The sequence below is a fragment of the Oncorhynchus nerka genome, linkage group LG9b (genome assembly GCF_034236695.1).
Source record: "Oncorhynchus nerka isolate Pitt River linkage group LG9b, Oner_Uvic_2.0, whole genome shotgun sequence".
In the NCBI taxonomy this organism is placed as follows: domain Eukaryota; kingdom Metazoa; phylum Chordata; class Actinopteri; order Salmoniformes; family Salmonidae; genus Oncorhynchus; species Oncorhynchus nerka.
The window spans coordinates 1887959-1913532 of NC_088424.1; the positions used below are offsets into that span (position 1 = coordinate 1887959).

The 25574-nt window shown below is 41.2% G+C and overlaps 1 protein-coding gene across 1 annotated transcript in view; it reads left to right on the forward strand.

The window, feature by feature from the left end:
- LOC115114797 (vertebrate ancient opsin-like) overlaps window positions 1-3813 on the forward strand; it is a 94686-nt gene extending 90873 nt beyond the window's left edge. The window contains exon 4 of the mRNA XM_029643301.2: window positions 1064-3813. Coding sequence (XP_029499161.1) covers window positions 1064-1420 — 357 coding nt within the window. The 3' untranslated portion in view covers window positions 1421-3813. The remainder of the gene's footprint in view (window positions 1-1063) is intronic.
- Window positions 3814-25574: the final 21761 nt, after the last annotated feature.

Here is a 25574-nt window from a genome sequence, read left to right on the forward strand (position 1 = left end):
CTCCTTCCTACCATGCAGTGTGTCTTGAGACCAGCTATCTAGTCCATTTTGTAATCATTACTCATCTGTATGGGAGTATGATGTAGTGGTTAGTATGATGTAGTGGATAGGTATGAGAAAAATCAGTCTCTGTTGTCCTCTTATTTTATCAAGGTTTCCTGCGCCTCACATTATCAAATACTCATTCTTGAATGAGAGCCTAATTAGTTCAGCATTTAATACCATTTGCGAAATGTACAAATAATGAGTGTCTTTCAGCATTGTTCTATGTGAAAAGGCAAGGTGAGACAACAAGCTCGACGAACGATAGGGAGAGAGAGAAGAGGAAAAGGAGGTATCCAACCAGACGGTTCTGGATTACTCATAATTATTCACCATTACACTTCTCAGAGATAGAGGGAACAAGAGAAAGGGAGAATTAATTTCCCTGGTGAGAAAGGTACAACTTGTATGGACCCTTTGTTTGTCAGCAGGAAGTAGGAGAGTTTAGGAGGTTGTGCCTGCGGAGGTGGGATGGGGAAACAACCTCAAGTAGGTACATACGCATCGATAAGTGATCTTTGTGGAGTTGGGGTAGGAAACAACTTGAAGTCGGTACATTGGTATAATGGTCCTTAAACCTTAATCCTGCTGTTTGTGACGGATAAAGAGTAACAGCAGCAAATACATTATTTGTTTCCCCCTTTTTAAGGAAGGCAATGTGTAACGGATCTCTTCGTGTATGACATATCGGACCAATGCGCAGCGTGGTAAGTGTCCATGTTAATTTATTAACTGAACACACAAAACAAAATAACGAAGTGAATGGAAGAAAACGAAACAGTTCTGCAAGGTGACATACACTAAACAGAAAAGAACCACCCACAAACAAGAGTGGGAAAACAGGCTACCTAAGTTTTGTAGCCTCACCATTCATTATAGTTCATTTTTCTGATATTTCAGCATTCGAGCAAACAGATGTTGTACAGTTTGTCCAACTTGACTCACCTCTTTCTGTCTCCCCATCTTTTTTTCTGTTTGTCCGTCTGTATGTTGGGGATGTGTTTGTTCACTGGTATGCCAGTTCTACAGGTGCTTCCGAGCCCTGCTGAGGTGCCAAGAGCCCCAGAGGGGTTCCAGCATCAGGAGCTCCTCCAAGGCGCCGACCAAAGCTGTCCGTGGTGGCACCCACAAAACCAACGACAACAACTTCACCTTCGAGGTGGCCTCCCTTGGGCAGCCCACCAGCATGGTCCCCCAGCTGGGGAACGCAACTGTGCACACAGCCATCCCCGCTTCCTTTGACATGGTCAAGCCCAACATGGTGTCGCTAGTGGCCCACTACAACGGCGAAGGTCTGGGGCCGTCAGGGGTTACGACCTCTAGGAACCAATTACAGGGAGGGGAGGTGGATCCAGAGGGGCCGTCAAAGTGGATTTAGTGCTGTTACGAAGCTTGCCTCTTGTCAGTATGATGGACAGGAGGCATAGAGGGAAATCTTTGAAAGCCTCCTGACTCTTCGGAAGTGGAGCCATAGGAGCTACTAGTCCATCTTGAGGAAGGACATCAATCTGTCTGGCCCTGCACAATGTTATACATATTTTCGCCATTTACTATCTCAAATACGCCTATGGACTGAGAGTGGGGAGAAAAGGGTGTGAAGAAACCCTGTATTTTTTACAATTTCTAAATTTTTGACGAATATATTAGTTCTATGAAATGTCATGATGCGATTTCACCGTCTGTACCTTTACAGTACCACGATAAAGAGCGATGAAGAGTGCATTTTTGTATTGATCTGAGATTGGAATCACAGATTGAGGAAACTCTATTATTGTATTCAAGTCTTTTCAGGAGAGTTTTCAAAAGTGTCAAGATGACAAAGCGCTAATGACAAAAAAACACTAAAGGTAATGATGGGATTGTACTGTTAATGATTTTTTTGATTGCTGAACCCAGTTCCATCACTCAAACGTATTCAATTGTAGCTAGTCACGTATATACTTTGTGTCATAAACATAGGTAGCATGTGTCTGGCATGTATATTTCTTTCGAAAAACATTTGATGTAAATATTTTTTTAAAGTCCAAAAAGCTGCAGATGTGGGGTATGAATCTGGAGGTCCAGGGAACTGGTGGTTTTCTTTTCTCCCTGGTGGTTAATTGATTGATTTATGTAACTTATTGGCCAGAGATTCCACTCACTGTGTTAAGTCGCATCAGTCCTTGACTATTTCTGGCCTTGCGGTCTGGATCTGAGAAAAGAAGGTCTAATCTGTTCTGACAAAAATGTTGTAATTTTTTTTACAATATGTTATGTTGGGTCTGTAGGCACTGCAATCCTCAAGTGACTTGAATAGAGCCCTGTAATATAAACTAGTTTGAACAACTTTACAGCATAATGTACAATAGTTTGTTCCTTTTCTTGTGAAATATGATGGCCCGTGTTGTGATTAAGGGCCTACAAATAGCTAGGTGTCCAGCCAAAATGCGTGGCTTACAGTAGGTATGGTTAGATATCACCTATCATACTAAATTAGGCTTGCTAGAATCAGCATGTGCGACACTCACCGCCCATCATCTTGATTGGTATTCAGCATTTACCCATTTTATTAATAACACTACATCCCTGGCTCTATGTCTAGCCAGTTTGTGTGACCCCCCATTTAGTCAACATAAGGGACATCCCGATTAAGCCTAAAATTATGTGAAATTATTGTAAATGGCTTCAAACGGCAGAGGCCTCATCTATATAGAAAGCATGTTGAAGGTATCAAGAAGGAGCTGTGACTGTATTGACAGAGAAATTACCTGGGAATTACACAGTAATTACAGAATTCATTACTGCTACCTAGTTACTTCTACTACTAGATAGGTTGTTTACTTTAGCTAATCGGTCCAATTTGAATATCAATGAAGTACTTTGGGACATAAAACCATGAAAATAATCACATTTGCATCATACCCAATTGGGTCTGACTGCATGACTTGTTATGACATGATACTAAAGTGAAAGTAGAGGACTGGTAGAGCATGTGCTCTTGAGATATTGTATTATAGCCTTAAGTCTTACAAAATGTACTGTATACATTGGTCCTCAACCTTTGAGGCTATGCTCAGTGCTTCAGGTGGAATACAACATGTGTATTGGTGCACCAGTGAGTAGGCCTAATGGCCCACTTCATGTACAGTGTGTGCAGTATGAACAAAGGGCACTTTCTGTTTGTTTTTGTTTTTAAGTGGAGGACATTTTTGTTCAAATCTGAAAAATTATAGGAGGCATGAGTTTGCATAAATATTGTTTCGATTTTTGTTAACACTACAATGGTTATGTAGGCATTATAAAAGTCTTGAATTGACCATGCTGAATAAGAGTAACCATTGGTAGTGTAATGTTATCTCGCTGGGAAAATGTTTAAGAGTGTATATTGATGTGTGTTTAATTGACCACGACGACTGTTAAAGCGGCAATCAGCAGCTGAAACAATAACAAAGCATCACTGTTTCGCTAAAAAGCTGAGGTATGGGGCTGGAGAAAATGTAGCACTCACAAATTCATAGACAGAGCTTTGGATGCAAGGACAAAATGATAGTTCTTACCATTTACTTTGTTTACAAACACTGGAGTAAAACAAGCTTATATTTTGGTTCTGACGGGGTACGACAGTTGAACTAAGGTCATGGCATTTATAAGTTGTTCTTCAAGAATCAATGGGTACATATACATTTATATGTCCAAAAATGTGTGTAGCTGCTGCAGATTGCCCCTTCAACTATGGACAGACCAGACAGACATGCCACAAGTAAATAATATTATACCAAAGAAATAGGAATTTCATACTGTATTGAGTGTTGCAGTTTAATAAAGACTTTCTGAAAACAATGTATAAAGTCTTCTGTTGTTGATGTATTCTGTAAAGAGCTGCTGTGCACACTAGGCCCATTGAAAGCGGAAACAAGAATCTGGTAACTGTGAAGTGATGTTGTAGTGTTACACAATATGCAGATGTATCCGAGCCAGAAAATACCTGTTTCTGTTACGTGAGGCAGCTTGATATAAAGTACACCACCTTGACAGGTCTAGTGTATCGCAGGGCCTCACCCCCAATCCATCTCCTCAATGCTGAGTAGTGTCAACCTACTTTTGAATGAGACAGATATGTTACAGTAGGAGAGAACACAACATTCAGACACCTGGTTTCACTTCACCTCCCTTTCATGTATGATTGCCTGACAACCAAGGAGGCCATTTTATTAGCTTTATAGGTAAGGGTTGAGGTATGGTCAAGTAACAGGCAATATAACTTACCCTATATTTGGCTGTAAAAGCTTAACCACAAGCCTAAACCACAAGCTTTTCTGGCAAAATGCCACATATTGATGTGACCCTCAAGCTATCAACATAAATCACATAAGCAAAGGGTGGCAGAAGAGTATGCCACAATTGGCAAAGCACCATAACATAACATAACATGTATATCCTCCTGTTGCCTTGTAAAGTGCTTTTCTCCTTAGAGCTGGAACACTCCAATGGAGTGTTTATAAAGGCTTCATTAATTAAGAAATCATAAAATGTATTTGGTAAAGTGTATCTCAATTGACCCTTCGCTAACCCCCGCTCCCCTTGGTTACTTTTGCAGCCTCGGACAACATTTTCCCAGGAAACCCAATTCCCCCCTTCTGACCCCTGGCAAAATCCCCTCACAATGATCTAAAATTGTGTTTTAATACACAATGAAATTGAATACAGATAACCCCTTGCTAATCACAACAATATGTTGTGGTGGACTTGTATTACAATTACTTCACAGGAGCCTGGTAAAATGGTTGTAGTGAGGCTATCCACTGGATGGCTCTGAATGCACTGTCAGCATGCAGCCAAAGTTACTAAACACTTTTGGGGCTATCTAGTGCTCTCTCAAATTGTATCCTGATGCCTATGAGAGTTGTATTCATAACATGGTTAACTAAGCTAAATAACATTAATTTGAAAAGAAAATAGTTATATTAACTAGCTAGCTAGCGTTAACAACGTTGGATGGTCAATAAGACAGAACTAGTTAGCTAGCTAACTGCTTGTAATATTCATATGTGTAAACATACTGAATTGTAATTGGATGCATTTTACCACCATATCATACTGTGCTATGATTGGTTAAGACCACCCAAATGGTTAGGCCATGGTCAGTTTTGATCCTGGTTGGCCATACGTGAACATGCCAGTTATAGCTATGTTAAGAAATATCCTGTAGTACTGCATTTTATTATTGTGTACAAAGCGTGCAAAACAAGACACTGCTGAGCTAGCAAACGATGTAAGAAATGTAATTTCGGGTTTAAAAAGTACTCCCAACAGGCGCTGCATTTCAGGGATCACAGTAGCAAGTACCCTTGGTTGACTATTCAATTATTTAGCCATTTTAACAGTTTGTCTTTGTAGGAAAACAGTTTTTGTAAAACCCTCAATGGCTTTCATGTAGTGGTGGGGAGTCATCTCCAAAATAATCAATACCTCGACACCTTGCCCCTCCACTCACGGTGTCAGCTCTCATTTCTGGGTGTCGAGCGTCGATTCCGCTGGAAATAGACTCCTAATATTCAGGATTTTTGCAACGGAGGAAACTGTTTTACGTAGTGTACTTCGAGAAGACAAACTCTTGCATCTTTCGCAGCAAATAAAGAGTGAGCTAGCGAGGGAGAGAGAGATGGGAGAGGGAACAGCCAGGCATAGGTAAGGCCATCAGGCAGAGAGTTGGAAACTTGCATCGGTAATCAAAGGATGTAAAATATGTCTCGCACAAGTAAGGGCTATCATTGAGTAGGCTGAGCTATTCTACATGCAACAGACCGAAGACCAAATACACACTAGCATTTTTCATGGCGAAGAGGCGAATTGCAGCAGGCGATACAGCGAGGGAAAGAGAGGATTGGGGGAGGCAGACAGACAGAACTGTGAGCATAGGCTATATCTTGGTACTCTGTATGCAGCAATGTCTTGTCTAGCAATGCCTCGTAATTTCACCAAAAGTATATTAAACTGTATATTAGGCTATCAATAAGTATGGCTAAGCTATTCTTCATGGTGCCAGTGAATTGAAGTTGAACATCGCCAAATGAATCAGTTTATTGGTGCCAGAGCGGATGGTTGCCGTCTTATCGGCTCTTAACCTGTTGCGACGAGCCATCCCGGATCCGGGATCGTGAATACAGCCTCAAGCTCATTACCATAACGCAACGTTAACTATTCATGAAAATCGCAAATGAAATGAAATCAATATGCTAGCTCTCAAGCTTAGATTTTTGTTAACAACACTGTCATCTCAGATTTTCAAAATATGCTTCTCAACCATTGCAAAACAAGCATTTGTGTGACACTACTCCTTCTCCCCCTCCCCCCCCCCCTTAAAAGACCTAGATGCACTATTGTAAAGTGGCTGTTCCACTGGATGTCATAAGGTGAAAGCACCAATTTGTAAGTCGCTCTGGATAAGAGCGTCTGCTAAATGACTTAAATGTAAATGTAAATGTACTATTGATAGCTAGCGTAGCATTTAGCGTAGCATTTAGCATTAGCATTCAGCAGGCAACATTTTCACAAAAACCAGAAAAACATTCAAATAAAATCATTTACCTTTGAAGAACTTCAGATGTTTTCAATGAGGAGACTCTCAGTTAGATAGCAAATGTTCAGTTTTTACAAAAATATTATTTGTTTAGGACAAATCGCTCCGTTTTCTGCGTCACGTTTAGCTACGAAAGAAACCTGTATCCAGGATTGTGTAAATCTATCCGCAAGCTCATTAGCATAACGCAATGTTAACTATTCATGAAAATCGCAAATGAAATGAAATAAATCTATTTGCTCTCAAGCTTAGCCTTTTGTTAACAACACTGTCATCTCAGATTTTCAAAAATATGCTTCTCAACCATTGCAAAACAAGCATTTGTGTAACACTATTGATAGCCTAGCATAGTATTATGCCTGACATTCAGCAAGCAACATTTTCACAAAAACCAGAAAAACTTTAAAATAAAATAATTTACCTTTGAAGAACTTCAGATGTTTTCAATGAGGAGACTCTCAGTTAGATTGCAAATGTTCAGTTTTTACAAAAAGATTATTTGTGTTGACAAATCGCTCCGTTTTCTCCATCACGTTTGGGTAAGAAAAAAAACGGTAAAAAACGATTAAAACGCGAACTTTTTTCCAAATTAACTCCATAATATCGACAGAAACATGGCAAACCGATGTTTAGAATCAATCCTCAAGGTGTTTTTCACATATCTATCGACGATAAATCCATCGTGGCAGTTGACTTTCTCTTCTGAAGAAATGGAACGCACATGGACCTAGAGATTACGCAATAATTTCGACACAGGACACCGGGCGGACCCCTGGTAAATGTAGTCTCTTATGGTCAATCTTCCAATGATATGCCTACAAATACGTCACAATGCTGCAGACATCTTGGACGAACGGCAGAGAGCTCAGGTTCATTCATGGCACATTCACAGCCATATAAGGAGACGATGGGAAACAGAGCCTCAAAAATTCTGCTCATTTCCTGTTTGAGGTTTCATCTTGGTTTCGCCTGTAGCATGAGTTCTGTGGCACTCACAGATAATATCTTTGCAGTTTTGAAAACGTCAGAGTGTTTTCTTTCCAAAGCTGCCAATTATATGCATAGTCGAGCATCTTTTCGTGACAAAATATTGCGCTTAAAACGGGCACGTTTTTTTTTATCCAATAATGACATAGCGCCCCCATAGGTTGAAGAGGTTAACCATCCATGCTATTTTTATTTTTTTTTCGAGTTGTTTTTTTACATAATGTTGCTGCTACTGTCTCTTATGACCGAAAAGAGCTTCTGGACATCAGAACTGTGATAACTCACCTCAGAGGCTTCTAAACAGCTTCTACCCCCAAGCCGTAAGACTCATGAACAGCTAATCAAATGGCAACCCGGACAATTTGCATTGCCCCCCCCCCCCCCCCCCCCTCCTCTACGCTGCTGCTACTCTCTGTTATTATCTATGCATAGTCATTTTATTAACTCTACCTACATGTACGTAGTACCTCAAATGCCTCGACATTGACTCTCGACATGTACCGGTAACCCCTGCTAATGTTATTTACTGCTGCTTGAATTATTTGTTATTCTTATCTCTTACTTTTTTTGTGTTTTCTTAAAACTGCATTATTGGTTAAGGGCTTGTAAGTAAGCATTTCACTGTATTCGGCGCATCTGACAAATACAATTTGATTAGCCCTAAATGTGCAGTAAAAAGTACCTTATTTAATGAAACCCTAGCTGACTGTTGATGTCCTAGGTCAGGGTACTCCAACCCTGTTCCTGGAGAGCTAAATTCCTGTAGGTTTTTGCTCCAACCCCAGTTGTAACTAACCAGATTCAGTTTATCAACCGGCTAATTATTGAATCAGTTGCGCTAGATTAGAGTTGGAGTGAAAACCTACAGGATGGTAGCGCTACACGAACAGAGTTGGAGAGCCCTGTCCTAGGCAATAGATCGCAAAGCAGCATCCCTGATAAACTTTTTGGAAATCGGAAGTTCACTTTCTCATCCATAAACACAGTCAAGTAAAAAAAGTATGATCACACTTCATCAATGGAAATATTATGGGGAGACATATAGATTTGGCAGCCAAGCATGAGTTATCAGTGTAACATATTATCATCTACACACGACGCCTACAATAAAACTCTACTATAGGCTTCCGTCATAAGAGTCAATTCAATTATTAAGAATTACAGGGGGCAGTTTAAAAATGAAGCCTGTGTAAAATCGTCCTCTGGAATAACGCACATGCTTTGATAATAATGACAAAACCAACATCTCTAGTTATAACCACCCGAATATGGCATGGTAAAGAATAGGTTTATCAGCATCATCCCATGGGATCCGTCAAGGTGGCAAGGTTGCGCAATGCAGAAATACTGTATTACTGAAATATTCTAGTTCCTACGCATCACCTTCTATATTCAAACAACAGGCCTTTTATAGGCTAAGTTGATGAGCAAATGGGCACCATCATGCTCATGTCAGTCCTCTATAACGCAAATGTAGTCTTAGAAGTAGGACTTTGCAATAATCAGGTGGTGTGTATATGTGTGCGCATCTTTTTCAGCGTGTTTTGGGAGTCGACTCCAAAAATCCTGGAGTCGTGTATCACTACTTCATGTGTTTCAAATGTGAGCATGTCCGAGGTGTTGGACTAGATGACAGTTGTTATCCGTTGGAGCGCTCTGATTGGTTGCCCACAATTCTGGGGCGGGGCTTAGTGAAGGGTCAATTGGGTCCCAGGAACAAATTATTATTGTCTAGGAGCATTATCCCTTAAAGCTTTTACAGGGAAAAGCTTGCACAAGTTAGCAAGAACAGGAAACAACAAGAGATTACCCGGTATAGATTGTACTCCTTTGAATTGATGGAATCAGGACCCAAACTGATGCTATCAGCCTGGAGTGAAGCAGACATTTGGAGATTGTGGTGTAGGGCTGGGATTTGGACACTAGTATTCATAGAGGCCTCAAGGGAGTGGAGATCTGAGCCGCTTCAATAATCAATATGGCTGGCCCACATTATCGTGGATCATTCTGATTTCCCCCAGAAGGCTGCAGCCAGGTAATGGCTGATTAACCTTGTGGATAGCCTGATGACATTCCCACCTCTTAGGATAGGAGCCTGAATGAAATCAAAATTACCCTTTTTGTCATGGATCAGTTCAACTTTGGGAGAAAATAGTTCTGATAAATAGCCGCCATGTAATGACAAAGGTCCTGCGTCACAATTGAATATTTTTCTTCCCACCGCCGTAGAACAGCAAGGACTCCTCAATGTGGACTTAGGAGAGGAAAACAAACAGAAGGATGAAATTAAAAGCTGCTCTTCAGTTTTAACATGACAGAAAGTTTACTTATTTTGAGTCATGGAGCCTATTTTTCTCTCGTTTTTTTCCTCCCCCAAAGTTTGTGTACATTCGCCTCCATTCCATCATGTTGGCGTGCTATTTTATTTAACAGATAACACAAGGTGGCACTACGTATAATTAAAAAAATATATTAAAAAAATACAATTATATTACTCTAGTGTTAGAAGAAATGATTGATAACATTTAGAATTATTCATATTTGTTTTCTTGATTGTATTTTTTAAAATTTGGGGGCAATTATATGTCCAAAATGTATGTTCTAATCATACACGTATTAATTATACAGCTATTTATCCCTCAACTCCTATTTTGTTCTTATCCCTAACCACAGGTTAGACGTTGATAAATATCCTGTGAGATTTGAACTTGCATTAAAATTACAGACGTCGGCTGTGTCTTCTGTATTCTGCTCCTGTAAATGAATAGTGTCTGTGGCACCAAAGTGCTACAAATCTGTTTTATATTCTATTGACATGCCCCGGAACAGGTGGAATTTGTCTTCAGCTCATGCCAAATAACACTCACTGCCATGGCGCTTGGCTGTGTGCCCAGCTATCAGTGGATGGCCAGCATTAAAATGATAAACCACAGGGTAAATTCAGAGAGATGGGGAAGGAAGTTGAATAGCTAATTGGTTAATTGTATGTATGCCTACAAGACCTTTCCTCGTATGGATTTTTTAATGACGATTATTCCATTTGACCTCTCAGGATTTGTGTGTGCAGGAACCTTCATGTTCCCACTTCTCCACTTGATTGCTCTTCAACCCAGTTCTAGAACCTTATTTGTTGGATAAATACTCCACCCATAATGTGGTATTGTATTATGTTTCACATGGCATAGTAGCAGACTTGATGTAATATTAAACTGAATGGCCATAGGGCAGTTTGGGCAAATGGCAAATGGGCTGGTCCAATCTTTAGTTCAGTGGGCTGGTCTAAATTGGGTTTTTTTTCTCAGAATTATCATTATTTCACCAATAATGTGCCCTCAAGTAAAAATATTTCCTGGTGTGTTTGAAATGCCAGGGACCATTTCTGGTCCCAGTCCATCCATGTTGAGACCCATATTTGCGGAAAAATGAGTGGGTAACCCACCTCTAACCAATTAACATTCCAGATCTGTACCTAGGGGAAAAACATTATCACTGGGGCATAGTTCCCAATATCCTTTCTATCGATGAATTTTGAATGTTTTTTTTTTTACATTGTTTGAAGAACCAACGCACTGGGATGTACACTACACAAACACCCAGACAGACAAAAGCACACAGGACTTCACATGCTTCTATTACTTCTCATTTCGTTATCAGTCCATTAATTATTTAGCCTTTATAAATCCAGGTTAGTAGAGATAAAACCTTTTGTGCAAGTAAGCAAAGGAATACCTGGTCAAAGTAAATTCTTAATTGTGCAGAATACCACAACAAACTTAAAGGGCCACAAATGTTTTTGAGAGGGAAACTTTTCAAACTTTTCATTGTTGATCCCACTCAGATAAATACTGGTGTTGTAGTGATAGCACTGCAAATTGCAGTCACAGCTCCACACACCTTTAGTCTCTACTTTATATATAAATGCAATGGTAATGTTAGCTAGATAGCATGAAGAGCACCGGAGTTTAGCATAGCTAGGTTTAATGACGATAGTCGATAGATAATGGCAACAGAATGTAGCCACCTAAATGAAACCTAACGACATCATAATGATGACAAAGGGATTATTTGCCTACTTTAGAAATGTCATTGTAGTTCCAACCCACACACGTTCTGGCTTCAGTCGGTTATCATAACAAACATAAAAATGGAGTGACACGCTGTGAAACCAATGAATAGAAAGCTCTCCCGGGGGAGTGACAGGACAAACAGAGTCAGCAATATAATTCCAGGTGACTGGATAAGTTTGGCCTTTTAGATCGTAGCGAATGAGGTTAAATGGACACGGGAGACCTGATCCAACATCAGAACTCCTACAATACTCTGAGGCAGTTTGTGAAAACGGGCACAGGTGTCCTCACATTGAAGTGACCTGGACCCACAAGGCCTGACTAATGGAGCTCTGCATAAAAGAGCAAGGTTTCTCAGATCTCTAACTCCCTCTGTCCTGTTCTTATTCTGTCTTTTGTGATTGCCCATTGTTTATTTGCAGCTGTATCTACCTCTCTCTTTCTCTCTGGCACACAGGCACACATTCACACACCACATCCGTATAGCTATCCTGATCTTCTTCCAAGTGAAAAAGGAAATGGTATTTTTTTATGCATACGGATGTGGATGTACAGCTCACAAATTAAAAAGAAAGAAGATGGTCACGTTAGTGACAGTTAGTTGGCAAAAGTTGACATACTTTTACTGCATGCTGAATTCTACAGTGATATTAATGGCAAGCATTTCAGTAAGGATGCCAACTGGACACCATTGGGTCAGTCTCTGTCTTGTGGTCAAGCCAGACCATCTGCAATTAGATACAATACCAGTACAGTCCTCAAGTGAGGGCCCTTCGAGAGTAAGGCTGAGAAACTCTCTAGTTAGTTATTGACTTAAAGAGACTTCTTTAAGGCCAAAGTTTTATAAAGATCTCAGAATAGTGGAGAATAAAGCATGTATTAGCTTATAATTGTCCATTAACGCATGTATCATCCAATTCAACAACACATACATTAATAAGCACTTTATGACTGACATGATCACATGTGGTGAGAGCGTTGGGCCAGTAACCGAAAGGTTGTTAGATCGAATCCCCGAGCTGACAAGGTAAAAATCTGTTGTTCTTCCCCTAAACAAGGCCCCTAAACTGTTCCTAGGCCCTCATTGTAAATAAGAATTGGTTCTTAACTGACTTGCCTAGTTATGTAAAGGTTAAATAAAAAATAAATAAAAATGGCCTCCAATTCGGAAGTACTTTTTAAAATTTCTACCCACACTACCTGCATGTCTTTTCACCACAGAAGAATGAGGATATATCCCAAATGGCACCCTATTCACTTTATAGTGCACTTTTCTTTTTACCTGAGCCCTATTAAAAGTAGTGCACTATAAAGTGAATAGTGTGCCATTTGTGACACATCCCAAGTCGCGATTAGAAGACAGAAGCCATGGTGAAACAAAAGCTTGTAAAAGAAAACTAAGTGGCCATCATTGTGCCTATGCCAAAGTGATTTATGTTAAGGTCAAGCTTTGTCTTGGTAACATTCCACAGTGCAGAGTGGGTTGATTGACCAATTTGGTTCTGCTTTAAATGAAGTGCAGCTTGTAAAGGCTACATAAAGCCTTCATAAGCACCACATACATGTGCTACAAAGCATCTATAACCACATGTCATGGTTTATAAAGGTTTCATAAATTTGGCATAACTGTGTGACATAATAACCACCAATGTCAAATGTGACATAACCTACTATGTAGAATATGACATGAACCTGAGCTTCTAAAAGGGTGACATAATGTCACGTTCTGACCTTTATTTCCTTTGTTTTGTCATTACTTAGTATGGTCAGGACGTGAGTTGGGTGGGCAGTCTATGTTTGTTTTTCTAGGTTTTGGGAATTTCTATGTTTCGGCCTAGTATGGTTCTCAATCAGTGGCAGGTGTCATTAGTTGTCTCTGATTGAGAATCATACTTAGGTAGCCTGGGTTTCACTGTGTGTTTGTGGGTGATTGTTCCTGTCTCTGTGTTTGCAGCAGATAGGACTGTTTTGAGTTTTCACATTTCTTGTTTTTGTTAGTTTGTTCATGTGAAGTGATTTATTAAAGCATGAATCAAAACAACCACGCTGCGCTTTGGTCCGCCTCGCGTTCAGATGAAGAAAACCATTACACATAAGCATGACTTTATACAAGCTTCATAAATCATATGAATTTGAGGCTTCACAAAGCATCTATAACCTTATCATGTCATACTCAAAAAAATGTATAGAATGGCCCAACCTTTTTCCCTCTTTGGTGCATAGCCAATTAGACCTGACCCCAACCTTCATGTCATTCAGGTCATAGTAGTCACATAACACCAGGAATCAGTTACCTTGATAAAAGCCCCCAAGATAAGGAACTTGGCAGTGGCTTTCTTCTGGAACAAATTTACGTCTTCCTTCGAAAACAAACACGCACACAACAACATAGCGAGCCATATCGTGCGGTGCTGGACACAGTTAGGTCCTTGACACATTCGCCCTCTACCAGCTGAGAGGTCAGCCACAGAATGTTGACTAGAATAAATCTCTAACACATGCACTTGCTGGTCTATCAACCCATTTAAATACCCCTCACACCCTACTGTAACCTGAGGATTTGAGAATCTTCATAAATGGGCAGAACCTTTATTTAATGTCTTGTAATACTTTGTATTAAGTGAGTCCTTCGGTCATTCATAGCCCATACAGTTGAAGTCGGAAGTTTATAAACACCTTAGCCAACTACATTTAAACTCAGTTTTTCACAATTCCTGAGATTTAGTCCCTGTCTTAGGTCAGTTAGGATCACCACTTTATTTTAAGAATGTGAAATGTCAGAATAATAGTAGAGAGAAGGATTTATTTCAGCTTTTATTTCTTTCATCACATTCCAAGTAGGTCAGAAGTTTACATACACTCAATTAGTATTTGGTAGCATTGCCTTTAAATTGTTGAACTTGGGTCAAATGTTTCCGGTTGCCTTCCACAAGCTTCCCATAATAAATTGGGTGAATTTTGACCCATTCCTCCTGACAGAGCTTGTGCAACTGAGTCAGGTTTGTATGCCTCCTGGCTCTCACACACTTTTTCAGTTCTGCCCTCAAATTTGCTATAGGATTGAGGTCAGCACTCACTCCAATACCTTGACTTTGTTGTCCTTAAGCAATTTTGCCACAACTTTGGAAGAACAATTTGCGACCAAGCTTTAACTTCCTGACTGATGTCTTGAGATGTTGCTTCAATATATACACATCATTTTCCTCCCTCGTGATGCCATCTATTTTGTTAACTGCACCAGTCCCTCCTGCAGCAATGCACCCCCACGACATGATGCTGCCACCCCCGTGCTTCACGGTTGTGATGGTATTCTTCGGCTTGCAGGCCTCCACCTTTTCCCTCCAAACATAACGATTGTCATTATGGCCAAACAGTTCTATTTTTGTTTCATCAGACCAGAGGACATTTCTCCAAAAAGTACAATCTTTGTCCCCATGTGCAGTTGCAAACTATAGTCTGTCTTTTTTAGGCGGTTTTGGAGCAGTGGCTTCTTCCTTGCTGAGCGGCCTCTCAGGTTATGTCGATATAGGACTCGTTTTACTGTGGATATAGATACTTTTGGACCTGTTCCCTCCAGCATCTTCACAAGGTCCTTTGCTGTTGTTCTGGGATTGATTTGCACTTTTCACACCAAAGTACGTTCATCTCTAGGAGACAGAACGTGTCTCCGTCCTGAGAGGTATGACGGCTGCGTGGTCCCATGGTGTTTATACTTGCGTACTATTGTTTGTACAGATGAACATGGTACCTTCAGTCGTTTGGAAATTGCTCCCAAGGATGAATTTATTTTCTGAAGTCTTGACTGATTTATTTTGATTTTACCATGATGTCAAGCAAAAGAGACACTGAGTTTGAAGGTAGGCCTTGAAATACATCCACAGGTACACCTCCAGTTGACTCAAATTATGTCAATTAGCCTATCAGAAGCTTCTAAAGGCATGACATCATTTTCTGGAATTTTCCAAAATGTTTAAAAAGGCACAGTCAACTTAGTGTATGTAAACTTCTGACCCACTGGAATTGTGATACAGTGAATTATAAGTGAAATAATCTGCCTGTAAACAATTGTTGGAAAAATTTATTGTGTCATGCACAAAGTAGATGTCCTAACCGACTTGCCAAAACTGCAGTTTGTTAACAAGAAATTAGTGGATTGGTTGAAAAACAAGTTAAGGATTCCAAACTAAGTGTATGTTAACTTCTGACTTCAACTGTACATTATGTATGTAAATTGTATGAAAAAAAATAGAGAGAGTAGAATGTAAATGTTGGATATGAGTGTTTAGCCAAAATCTGCATAGCTCATGTTTTAACGGCGTCGGAGGTGGGACTGCGTTAGATCTGTCAAATCCACAAGCTGCTCCCAGCAATATACCTAAAGCGGATATTGCCATTGGCTGCACGGAGTGACATTAAGAAAAATTCCATGCAGCCTTGTTTACAAGTTCAAACACTAGAATGTAAGATGTAAGCTACACCTCGATTAGGCTGATAGAAATCCTTAAGAACACGAGTGGGATGTGTGTGGCTTTGTGACAATGATCACAAGAACAGCTGCTCACTGATTTGACAGCTCCATAGCAGTTCCTCCCCCAACACCAAACATTAGCTATGCAGGCCAAAACAGCAGCTATGCGGGTGTCGGCTATCACCAGTTTTCGCTTGATCTGATTGAATCCAGGCCCAAATTGTTTTAGAAGGTTAGAAATTGCTCCATAATTGATTTGTAAGCGTGCTCACATTTGATTAATTCTTGATCACAACAATTTGAATTGTATGCACAGGCAGGTAGCTGGGCAATGGACATCTGCATTGCAAACCCACTTTAGCTAAAATAAGGTTTTCCACTTTAGCTGACCATTTTTAGCAGTATTTGATCTTAAACTTTTATTCTCTCAAGGTTAAAAGTACACAATTGCATGTTAAATATTGATAAGAGTGTGTACTTTCCTCAAACTATTACTGGTAGGTAAGGCAGTGCAGAAGTTTATAATGAAATGCACTTTCCTATTCAACTCATAGACAAAGACCTTGACTCAAAGCATTCCAGTTATCATACTATTAAATTCACTTCCCAAAACATTATAGCGAATCATCACACACACGAAAATGATTTAAAAACAACAACAATTTCATGGTTCATGAAATTCAATTTTCAAGTTCATGGCAGTTCAACAAAATAATTTCTGTTTTCCCTAGTTTCCTTGGGGTTCTTACAAATATGGGAGTGGTAGGACACTTTAACAGGGGACAATGTTGAAGTTTCCACTGTAATAAATAAAAATGCATTAGTTCACAGTTCAATGCCAATGTGTTAGGACTGTATTTACATAAAAGAGTAAATCAGACAGAGAGTACCACAAAAATAATGTTGAAATGTCAAAGGGTTGGTAAACTTTGGCACCATCATGTCATTAACTCAGCAAAAAAAGAAACGTCCTCTCACTGTCAACTGCGTTTATTTTCAGAAAACGTAACATGTGTAAATAATTGTATGAACATAACAAGATTCAACAACTAAGACAAAAACTGAAGACTAACAGAAATGGAATAATGTGGCCCTGAGCAAAGGGGGGGGGGGGGTCAAAATCAAAAGTAAGTGTGGCCACCAGCTGCATTAAATACTGCAGTGCAGCTCCTCCTCATGGATTGCACCAGATTTGCCAGTTCTTGCTGTGAGATGTTACCCCACTATTCCACCAAGGCACCTGCAAGATCCCGGACATTTCTGGGGGGAATAGCCCTAGCCCTCACCCTCCGATCCAACAGGTCCCAGACATGCTCAATGGGATTGAGATCCAGGCTCTTTGCTGGCCATGGCAGAACACTGACATTCCTGTCTTGCAGGAAATCACGCACAGAACGAGCAGTATGGCTGATGGCATTGTCATGCTGGAGGGTCATGTCAGGATGAGCCTGCAGGAAGGGTACCACATGAGGGAGAAGGATGTCTTCCCTGAAATGCACAACATTGAGATTGCTTGCAATGACAACAAGCTCAGTCCGATGAGGCTGTGACACACCGCCCCCGACCATGATGGACCCTCCACCTCCAAATCGATCCCGCTCCAGAGTACAGGCCTCTGTACGCTCATTCCTTCGACGATAAACGCGAATCCCTGGTGAGACAAAACCACGACTCGTCAGTGAAGAGCACTTTTTGCCAGTCCTGTCTGGTCCAGAGACGGTGGGTTTGTGCCCATAGGTGACGTTGTTGCCGGTGATGTCTGGTGAGGACCTGCCTTACAACAGGCCTACAAGCCCTCAGTCCAGCCTCTGTCAGCCTATTGCAGACAGTCTGAGCACTGATGGAGGGATTGTGCGTTCCTGGTGTAACTCGGGCAGTTGTTGTTGTCATCCTGTACCTGTCCCGCAGGTGTGATGCTCAGATGTACTGATCCTGTGCAGTGTACTCATCCTTTGCAGTGTACTGATCCTTACACGTGGTCTGCCACTGCGGTGATGATCAGCTGTCCATTCTTTCTCCCTGTAGCTCTGTCTTAGGCGTCTCACAGTACGGACATTGCAATTTATTGCCCTGGCCAGATCTGCAGTCCTCATGCCTCCTTGCAGCATGCCTAAGGCACGTTCACGCAGATGAGGACGGACCCTGGGCATCTTTATTTTGGTGTTTTTCAGAGTCAGTAGAAAGGCCTCTTTTAGTGTCCTAGGTTTTCATAACTGTGACCATAATAGCATTAACAACCTTTCCACAGGTGCTTGTTCATTAATTGTTTATGGTTCATTGAACAAGCATGGGAAGCAGTGTTTAAACACTTTACAATTAAGATCTGTGAAGGTATTTGGATTTTTACGAATTATCTTTGAAAGACAGGGTCGTTTCTTTTTTTGCTGAGTTTAGATGTAGAGCTGTAAATAGATTCATGCAATGTGCTTTGACATAGGACAGGGTAAGCATATCTCTGAATTCTGTGATTCCACGTAACATCATTACAGAGACATTCTTCCATCCCCTTTCTCTTCCACCCCCCCATCTGTCAATTTCTCCTACTTATTCTTCCCCTCCTGCCTTTCTGTCCCTCACTCTTTACGAGTCTCTCTACAGTAAGTGGATTTCATGAAAGCATTGTTATGGTGGTTTTGTCCATGACATTCATTTTGTGTCCTTTTACTTTGCCTTTGAAGGCAGCAAATCACATTTAACTGATAGTTGTCTTTATTGTGTCAATTTAACATTTTTGTGGAATTTAAGGTTTCAGAAGATTAACTCAGTATATTTTAATTTTGTGTTTTCGTGAGCTGTTGGATTCAGTGTTTAAAATGGGTATTTTTGTACAAATGGTTTTCATTTCTTCCTACATGGGTTAAGGCTCATTGCATAGTCTAAATTATCGAAAACAATCTCATCTCCCTAACCCAGAGATACCTCTAAACCCTATTTTTACTGATGGTATATTAGCTTTTATCTTTCAGAGGGATTTGATTGTGTTACCATTTGACTTCTACTGTGACATGCACATAAAAGTTTATCATGTACAGGGTTTGGTCTGGCTAAAAACTGTGTTTGCTGTATCAGATGACTGTAGTTTGGATTATTTTAAATAATCTAAGTGCAGAGAGAATTTATCAAGGTATTTTATTATTCTTCCGCTTTGGTGTCAGGAAACATTCACCCAAACTCAGGCCCATTGGCTATGGATGAACTCCCCACTCCAAATGATTTTAAAACTAAATCAGGGTTGGGACTGATGCATATTAATGTGAGGAGTTTGATGCCGAAATTGGACATGATTAAAGTCTGAGTTCACACTGCTGACCCAGATGTCTTAGTACTGTCCGAGACCTGGCATAAGAAATCTCTTCTGAATCAGTCTATAGGCTTGGATGGTTATAATGTTTATCGATGTGACCGACAAAGTAAGGGGGGAGATATAGCCATCCATATTAAAGACAGTTATGTGGTTACTGAACTAAGGTCTTTATCGAAACCAAAGCAGTTAGAGTTTTTAGCATTGAAGCTGCAGTTATCGAAAGCAGTGAACTTAGATTTAATAGGATGTTACGGACCTCCATCTGCAAAAGTAGAATCCCTGGATTCTCTGGCTGAACTGATACGTGGTTGGGGGGGAAATGAAATGGTCCTTATGGGCGATTTAAACTGGGATTGGTTATCTCCAAACTCTGAGGCCAAACTCTAAGAGGACTGTGCAATACATGACATTTTACTCAAATTATAAATGCGGTTAAAAGTCTCCATTCCAAAGACATCTCTAAGTCAAATTTATTGATGTTATTCTAACAAAATCTGCATAAATACTCGGCCGTTGGGATTTTCGCTAATGATTTAAGTGATCATTGTGCAGTTGCTTGCATTAGAAACACCAAAATCCTCAAAGTTCCCTCTCGGTTCATAGTCAAATTAAATGTTACGCAGTTTTGTGAGCAGGCATTCCTGCATGAACTTTATGCATGCACCTGGGATAGGATTGCGCTTATTCCAGATATCAAAGAGGAATTCTCCTATTTTCATTCTGTTTTCTACTATCTGTGATAAACACCTCCCTCTCAAAAAGTATCGGGTAAGAGGTAGAGACAATCCCTGGTTTACAGGGGAATTATTTGATTTGATCCATTAATTAAATACACAATGGGCCAAAGCCAGGAAGGGTAATTCCCAGGCTGAATGGCAGTTATCCAGGGCACTGAGAAATAAGTGCACCTTGTTAATATGGAAATGCAAATCTAGCTTTGATTACGAATCTATCAAATCAAATTGTATTGATCACATACACATGGTTAGCAGATGTTATTGCGAGCGTAGCGAAATGCTTGTGCTTGTAGTTCCGACAGTGCAGTAATATCTAATAAGTCATCCAACAATTTCACAACAACTACCTTATACACACAAGTGTAAAGGGATGAATACAAATATGTACATATAAATATATGGATGAGCGATGGCCATGCGGCATAGGCAAGATGCAGTAGATGGTAGAGAGTACAGTATATACGTATGAGATGAGTAATGTAGGGCATGTAAACATTATATAAAGTGGCATTGTTTTAAGCCCACCCGACACGCAGGCGTCCCATCTAGCCATCTGGAAATGCAAATGCGCTACGCTAAATGCTAATAGCACTCGTTAAAACTCAAACGTTCATTAAAACACACATGCAGGGTACTGAATTAAAGCTACACTCGTTGTGAATCTAGCCCACAAGTCAGATTTTTAAAATGCTTTTCGGCGAAAGCATGAGAAGCTATTATCTGATAGCATGCAACACCCCGAAATACCTGAAGGGGACGTAAACAAAATAATTAGCATAGCCGGCGCTACACAAAACGCAGAAATAAAATATAAAACATTCATTACCTTTGACGAGCTTCTTTGTTGGCACTCCTAGATGTCCCATAAACATCACTATTGGGTCTTTTTTTCCGATTAAATCGGTCCATATATACCCCAAATATCGATCTATGAAAAGTGTGTGATCCAGAAAAAAACAGCGTTTTAAAACGCGACGTCATTTTTTGAAATTAAAAAAGTCGACGATAAACTTTCACAAAACACTTCGAAATACTTTTGTAATCCAACTTTAGTTATTAGTAAACGTTAATAATCTATCAAATTGATCACGGGGCGATGTGTATTCAATAGCTCCACGTCTTCAAATCATGGTCGGAAATCTCTCTTCCAAAACATCCTGTCGGAGACCGGAAGGAATGGGGTCTCTCTTACTCGTTTGACCAAGAAACAACACCCAGGCAATTGACAAGACTGGCGACATCGTGTGGAAGCTGTAGGACTTGCAATCTCGGTGATCAGTTTTCCTTGCGCTTTTTGATGAAACACACGTTCTGTTATAGTCACAGCCGTGATTTAACCAGTTTTAGAAACGTCAGAGTGTTTTCTATCCACACATACTAATCATATGCATATACTATATTCCTGGCATGAGTAGCAGGACGCTGAAATGTTGCGCGATTTTTAACAGAATGTTTGAAAAAGTAAGGGGTAGGCTTAAGTGGTTTTAAGTGACTAGTGATACATTTATAACATCCCATTTTTAATTATTAAAGTGGCTAGAGATTTGATGACAACAGGATGATAACAGGGTGAACAGGCAGTGGCTCGGGTGGGTGTTGTCCTTGATTATCTTTTTGGCCTTCCTGTGACATCGGGTGATGTAGGTGTCCTGGAGTTGTTTGCCCCCGGTGATGTGTTGTGCAGACCTCACTACCCTCTGGAGAGCCTTACGGTTATGGGCGGAGCATTTGCCGTACCAGGCGGTGATACAGCCCGATATGATGCTCTTGATTGTGCATCTCTAAAAGTTTGTGAGTGTTTTTGGTGACAAGCCAAATTTCTTCAGCCTCTTGAGGTTGAAGAGGCGCTGCTGCGCCTTCTTCACGATGCTGTCTGTGTGGGTGGACCTATTCAGTTTGTCTGTGATGTGTACGCCGAGGAACTTAAAACTTTCCACCCTCTCCACTACTGTCCCGTCAATGTGGATGGAGGGGGGCTCCCTCTGCTGTTTCCTGAAGTCCACGATCATCTCCTTTGTTTTGTTGAGTGTGAGGTTATTTTCCTGACACCACACTCTGAGGGCCCTCACCCCCTCCCTGTAGGCAGTCTCGTCATTGTTGGTAATCAAGCCTACCACTGTAGTGTCGTCTGCAAACTTGATGATTGAGTTGGAGGCGTGTATGGCCACGCAGTCATGGGTGAACAGGGAGTACAGGAGAGGGCTGAGAATGCCTTGTGGGGCCCCAGTGTTGAGGATCAGCGGGGTGGAGATGTTGTTTCCTACCCTCACCACCTAGGGGCGGCCTGTCAGAAAGTCCAGGACCCAGTTGCACAGGGCAGGGTCGAGACTCGGAGTCTCGAGCTTAAGGACGAGTTTGGAGGGTACTATGGTGTAAAATGCTGAGCTGTAGTCGATGAACAGCATTCTTACATAGGTATTCCTCTTGTCCAGATGGGTTAGGTCAGTGTGCAGTGTGATTGCCATTGCGTCGTCTGTGGACCTATTGGGGTGGTAAGCAAATTGGAGTGGGTCTAGGGTATCAGGTAGGATGGAGGTGATATCCTTGACTAGTCTCTCAAAGCACTTCATGATGACAGAAGTTGTTCAGTTCAGTTACCTTAGCTTTCTTGGGAACAATGGTGGCCGTATTGAGGCATGTGGCACAGCAGACTGGGATAGGGATTTATTGAATATGTCCGTAAACACACCAGCCAGCTGGTCTGCGCATGTTTGAGGACGCGGCTAGGGATATCGTCTGGGCCGGCAGCCTTGCGAGGGTTAACACGTTTAAATGTTTTACTCACGTTGGCTACGGTGAAGGAGAGCCCACAGGTTTTGTTAGCGGGCCGTGTCAGTGTCACTGTATTGTCCTCAAAGCGAGCAAACATGTTATTAATTTGTCTGGGAGCAAGACATCAGTGTCCGCAATGGGGCTGGTTTTCTTTTTGTAATCCGTGATTGACTGTAGTCCTTGCCACATACGTCTTGTGTTTGAGATGTTGAATTGCGACTCTACTTTGTCTCTATACTGACGCTTAGCTTGTTTGATTGCCTTGCAGAAGGAATAGCTACACAGTTTCCAATAGCCTTGCCATGATTAAAAGCAATGGTTGCGCTTTCAGTTTTGTGCGAATGCTGCCATCAATCCACGGTTTCTGGTCATGGAATGATTTAATAGTCACTGCAGGTACTACATCACCAATGCACTTGTTAATAAACTCGCTTAACATGTCAGCGTATACATCAACGTTGTTGTCTGAGGCTATCCGGAACATATATCTCAGTCCACGTGATCGAAGCAATCTTGAAGCCTGGGATCAGATTGTTCGGACCAGCGTTGAACAGACCACAGCACGAGCGTTTCCTGTTTTAGTTTCTGTCTATAGGCTGGGAGCAACAAAATGGAGTCATGGTCAGATTTGCCGAAACGAGGGCAGGGGAGGGCTTTGTATGCATCGTGGAAGTTAGAGTAGCAAGGATCCAGAATGCTGCCCGCTTGAGTTGCGCATTCGATATACTGATCAAATTTAGGGAGCCTTGTTTTCAGATGAGCTTTGTTAAAATCCCGAGCTACAATAAATGCAGCCTCCGGATATATGGTTTCCAGTTTACATAGAGTCCAGTGAAGTTCTTTCAGGGCCGTTGAGGTGTCTGCTTGAGGGGGGATATACATGGCTGTGATTATAATCGAAGCGAATTCTCTTGGTAGATAATGCGGTCAGCATTTGTTTGTAAGGAATTCTAGGTCAGGTGAATAAAAGGACTTGAGTTCCGATATGTTGTTTTGATTACACCATGAGTCGTTAATCATAAGGCATACGTCCCCGCCCTCCTTCTTAACAGAGAGATGTTTGTTTCTGTCGGCGCAATGCTTGAAGAAACTGGGTGGCTGTACCGACTCTGATAACATATCGAAAGTGAGCCATGTTTTCGTGAAACAGAGAATGTCAGAGAGAATTTCTCTCTGGAAGGCAACCCTTGCTCGAATTTCGTATACCTTGTTGTCAAGAGCCTGGACATTTGCGAGAAGTATACTGGGGAGTGGTGAGAGATGTGACCGTCTACGGAGCCTGACCAGAAGACCGTTTTATCTGTCCTTCTGCGGAGCCGTTGTTTTGGGTCGCCTACTGGGATCAGATCCATTGTCCTGGGTGGTGGTCCGAACAGAGGATCCACTTTGGGAACATCATATTCCTGGTCATAATGTTAGTAAATTGACATTGCTCTTATATCCAATAGTTCTTCCCAGCTGTAATAAGACTTGAGATTTCCTGGGGTAACAATGTAAGAAATAATTATTTAAAAAAAATAATACTGCATAGTTACCCAAGAATGCGAAGCGAGGCGACCATCTCTGTCGGCGCCATCTTGATGATCTACCAAGGCAAACCTCATTAATCCGACAAAATTATGGAAAGCCATTAAATCCATTAATGCTAACACAAACTCCTTTGGTGTTGACTTCAAATTCAATGGATGTGACTGACGAAGTTGTGGGATGTGGGATGTACAAAGGTGTGGATATTTTTTTATAACCCAACCCTGATCTATACTTCTCCACAACTTTGTCCCTGATCTGTTTGGAGAGCTTGGTCTTCATGGTGCCACTTGCTTGGTGGTGACCCTTGCTTATTTGTGTTGCAGACTCTGGGGCCTTTCAGAACAGGTGTATATATACTGAGATCATGTGACACTTAGATTGCACACAGGTGGACTTATTTAACTAATTATGTTTCTTTTGAAGGTAATTGGTTGCACCATATCTTATTTGGGGCTTCATAGCAAAGGGCGTGAATGCATATTCACGCACCACTTTTCCGTTTTTTTATTTTGTATAATTCTTTTAAGATCTGTTATTTGTCATGTCGACTAGGGGGGTGGATCTTTGCTATAAAGGATCTCAGTTGCCATTATGTTGACACTGTCAGAGAATTCATTTATAGACACTGAATTGATCTGAGAGTCACAGGGTTGTGAAGGAGCTCATATAATTAAAGATGGACTTTATGATAACTCTGACTTGCGTGGGATTTGCTCTCATGATTTGGTAATACAGGAAATTTCCACTACAGACGGCACTCCGGTGTCTGGTTGCCAGTAACCCCACCACCTGGAGTCAGCAACTGTTCTGGGTAGTATATGCCAGAACACTCTCCCTTGCTCAGCTACTGGACTATCCTCTTTCGAATGCTCCATGGGGTATCAGACCCCGCTCTTCCCAGAGCAATAAGTTGAGGTCAACGTACCTTTAGCCCATCTGTTCTTCCGCCGCTGTCGGCGTACCTGGAAAAGAGCTAGGGTGGCTGTTCTCAAGACCACCTCCAGGTATCGTCGACAAGCGGACCGCCCGTCATGTCGGGCAGAGGGTATGGCTGTGCACTCGGGACCTACCCCTCTGTGTAGAATCCCATAAACTTTCCCCCAGTTTC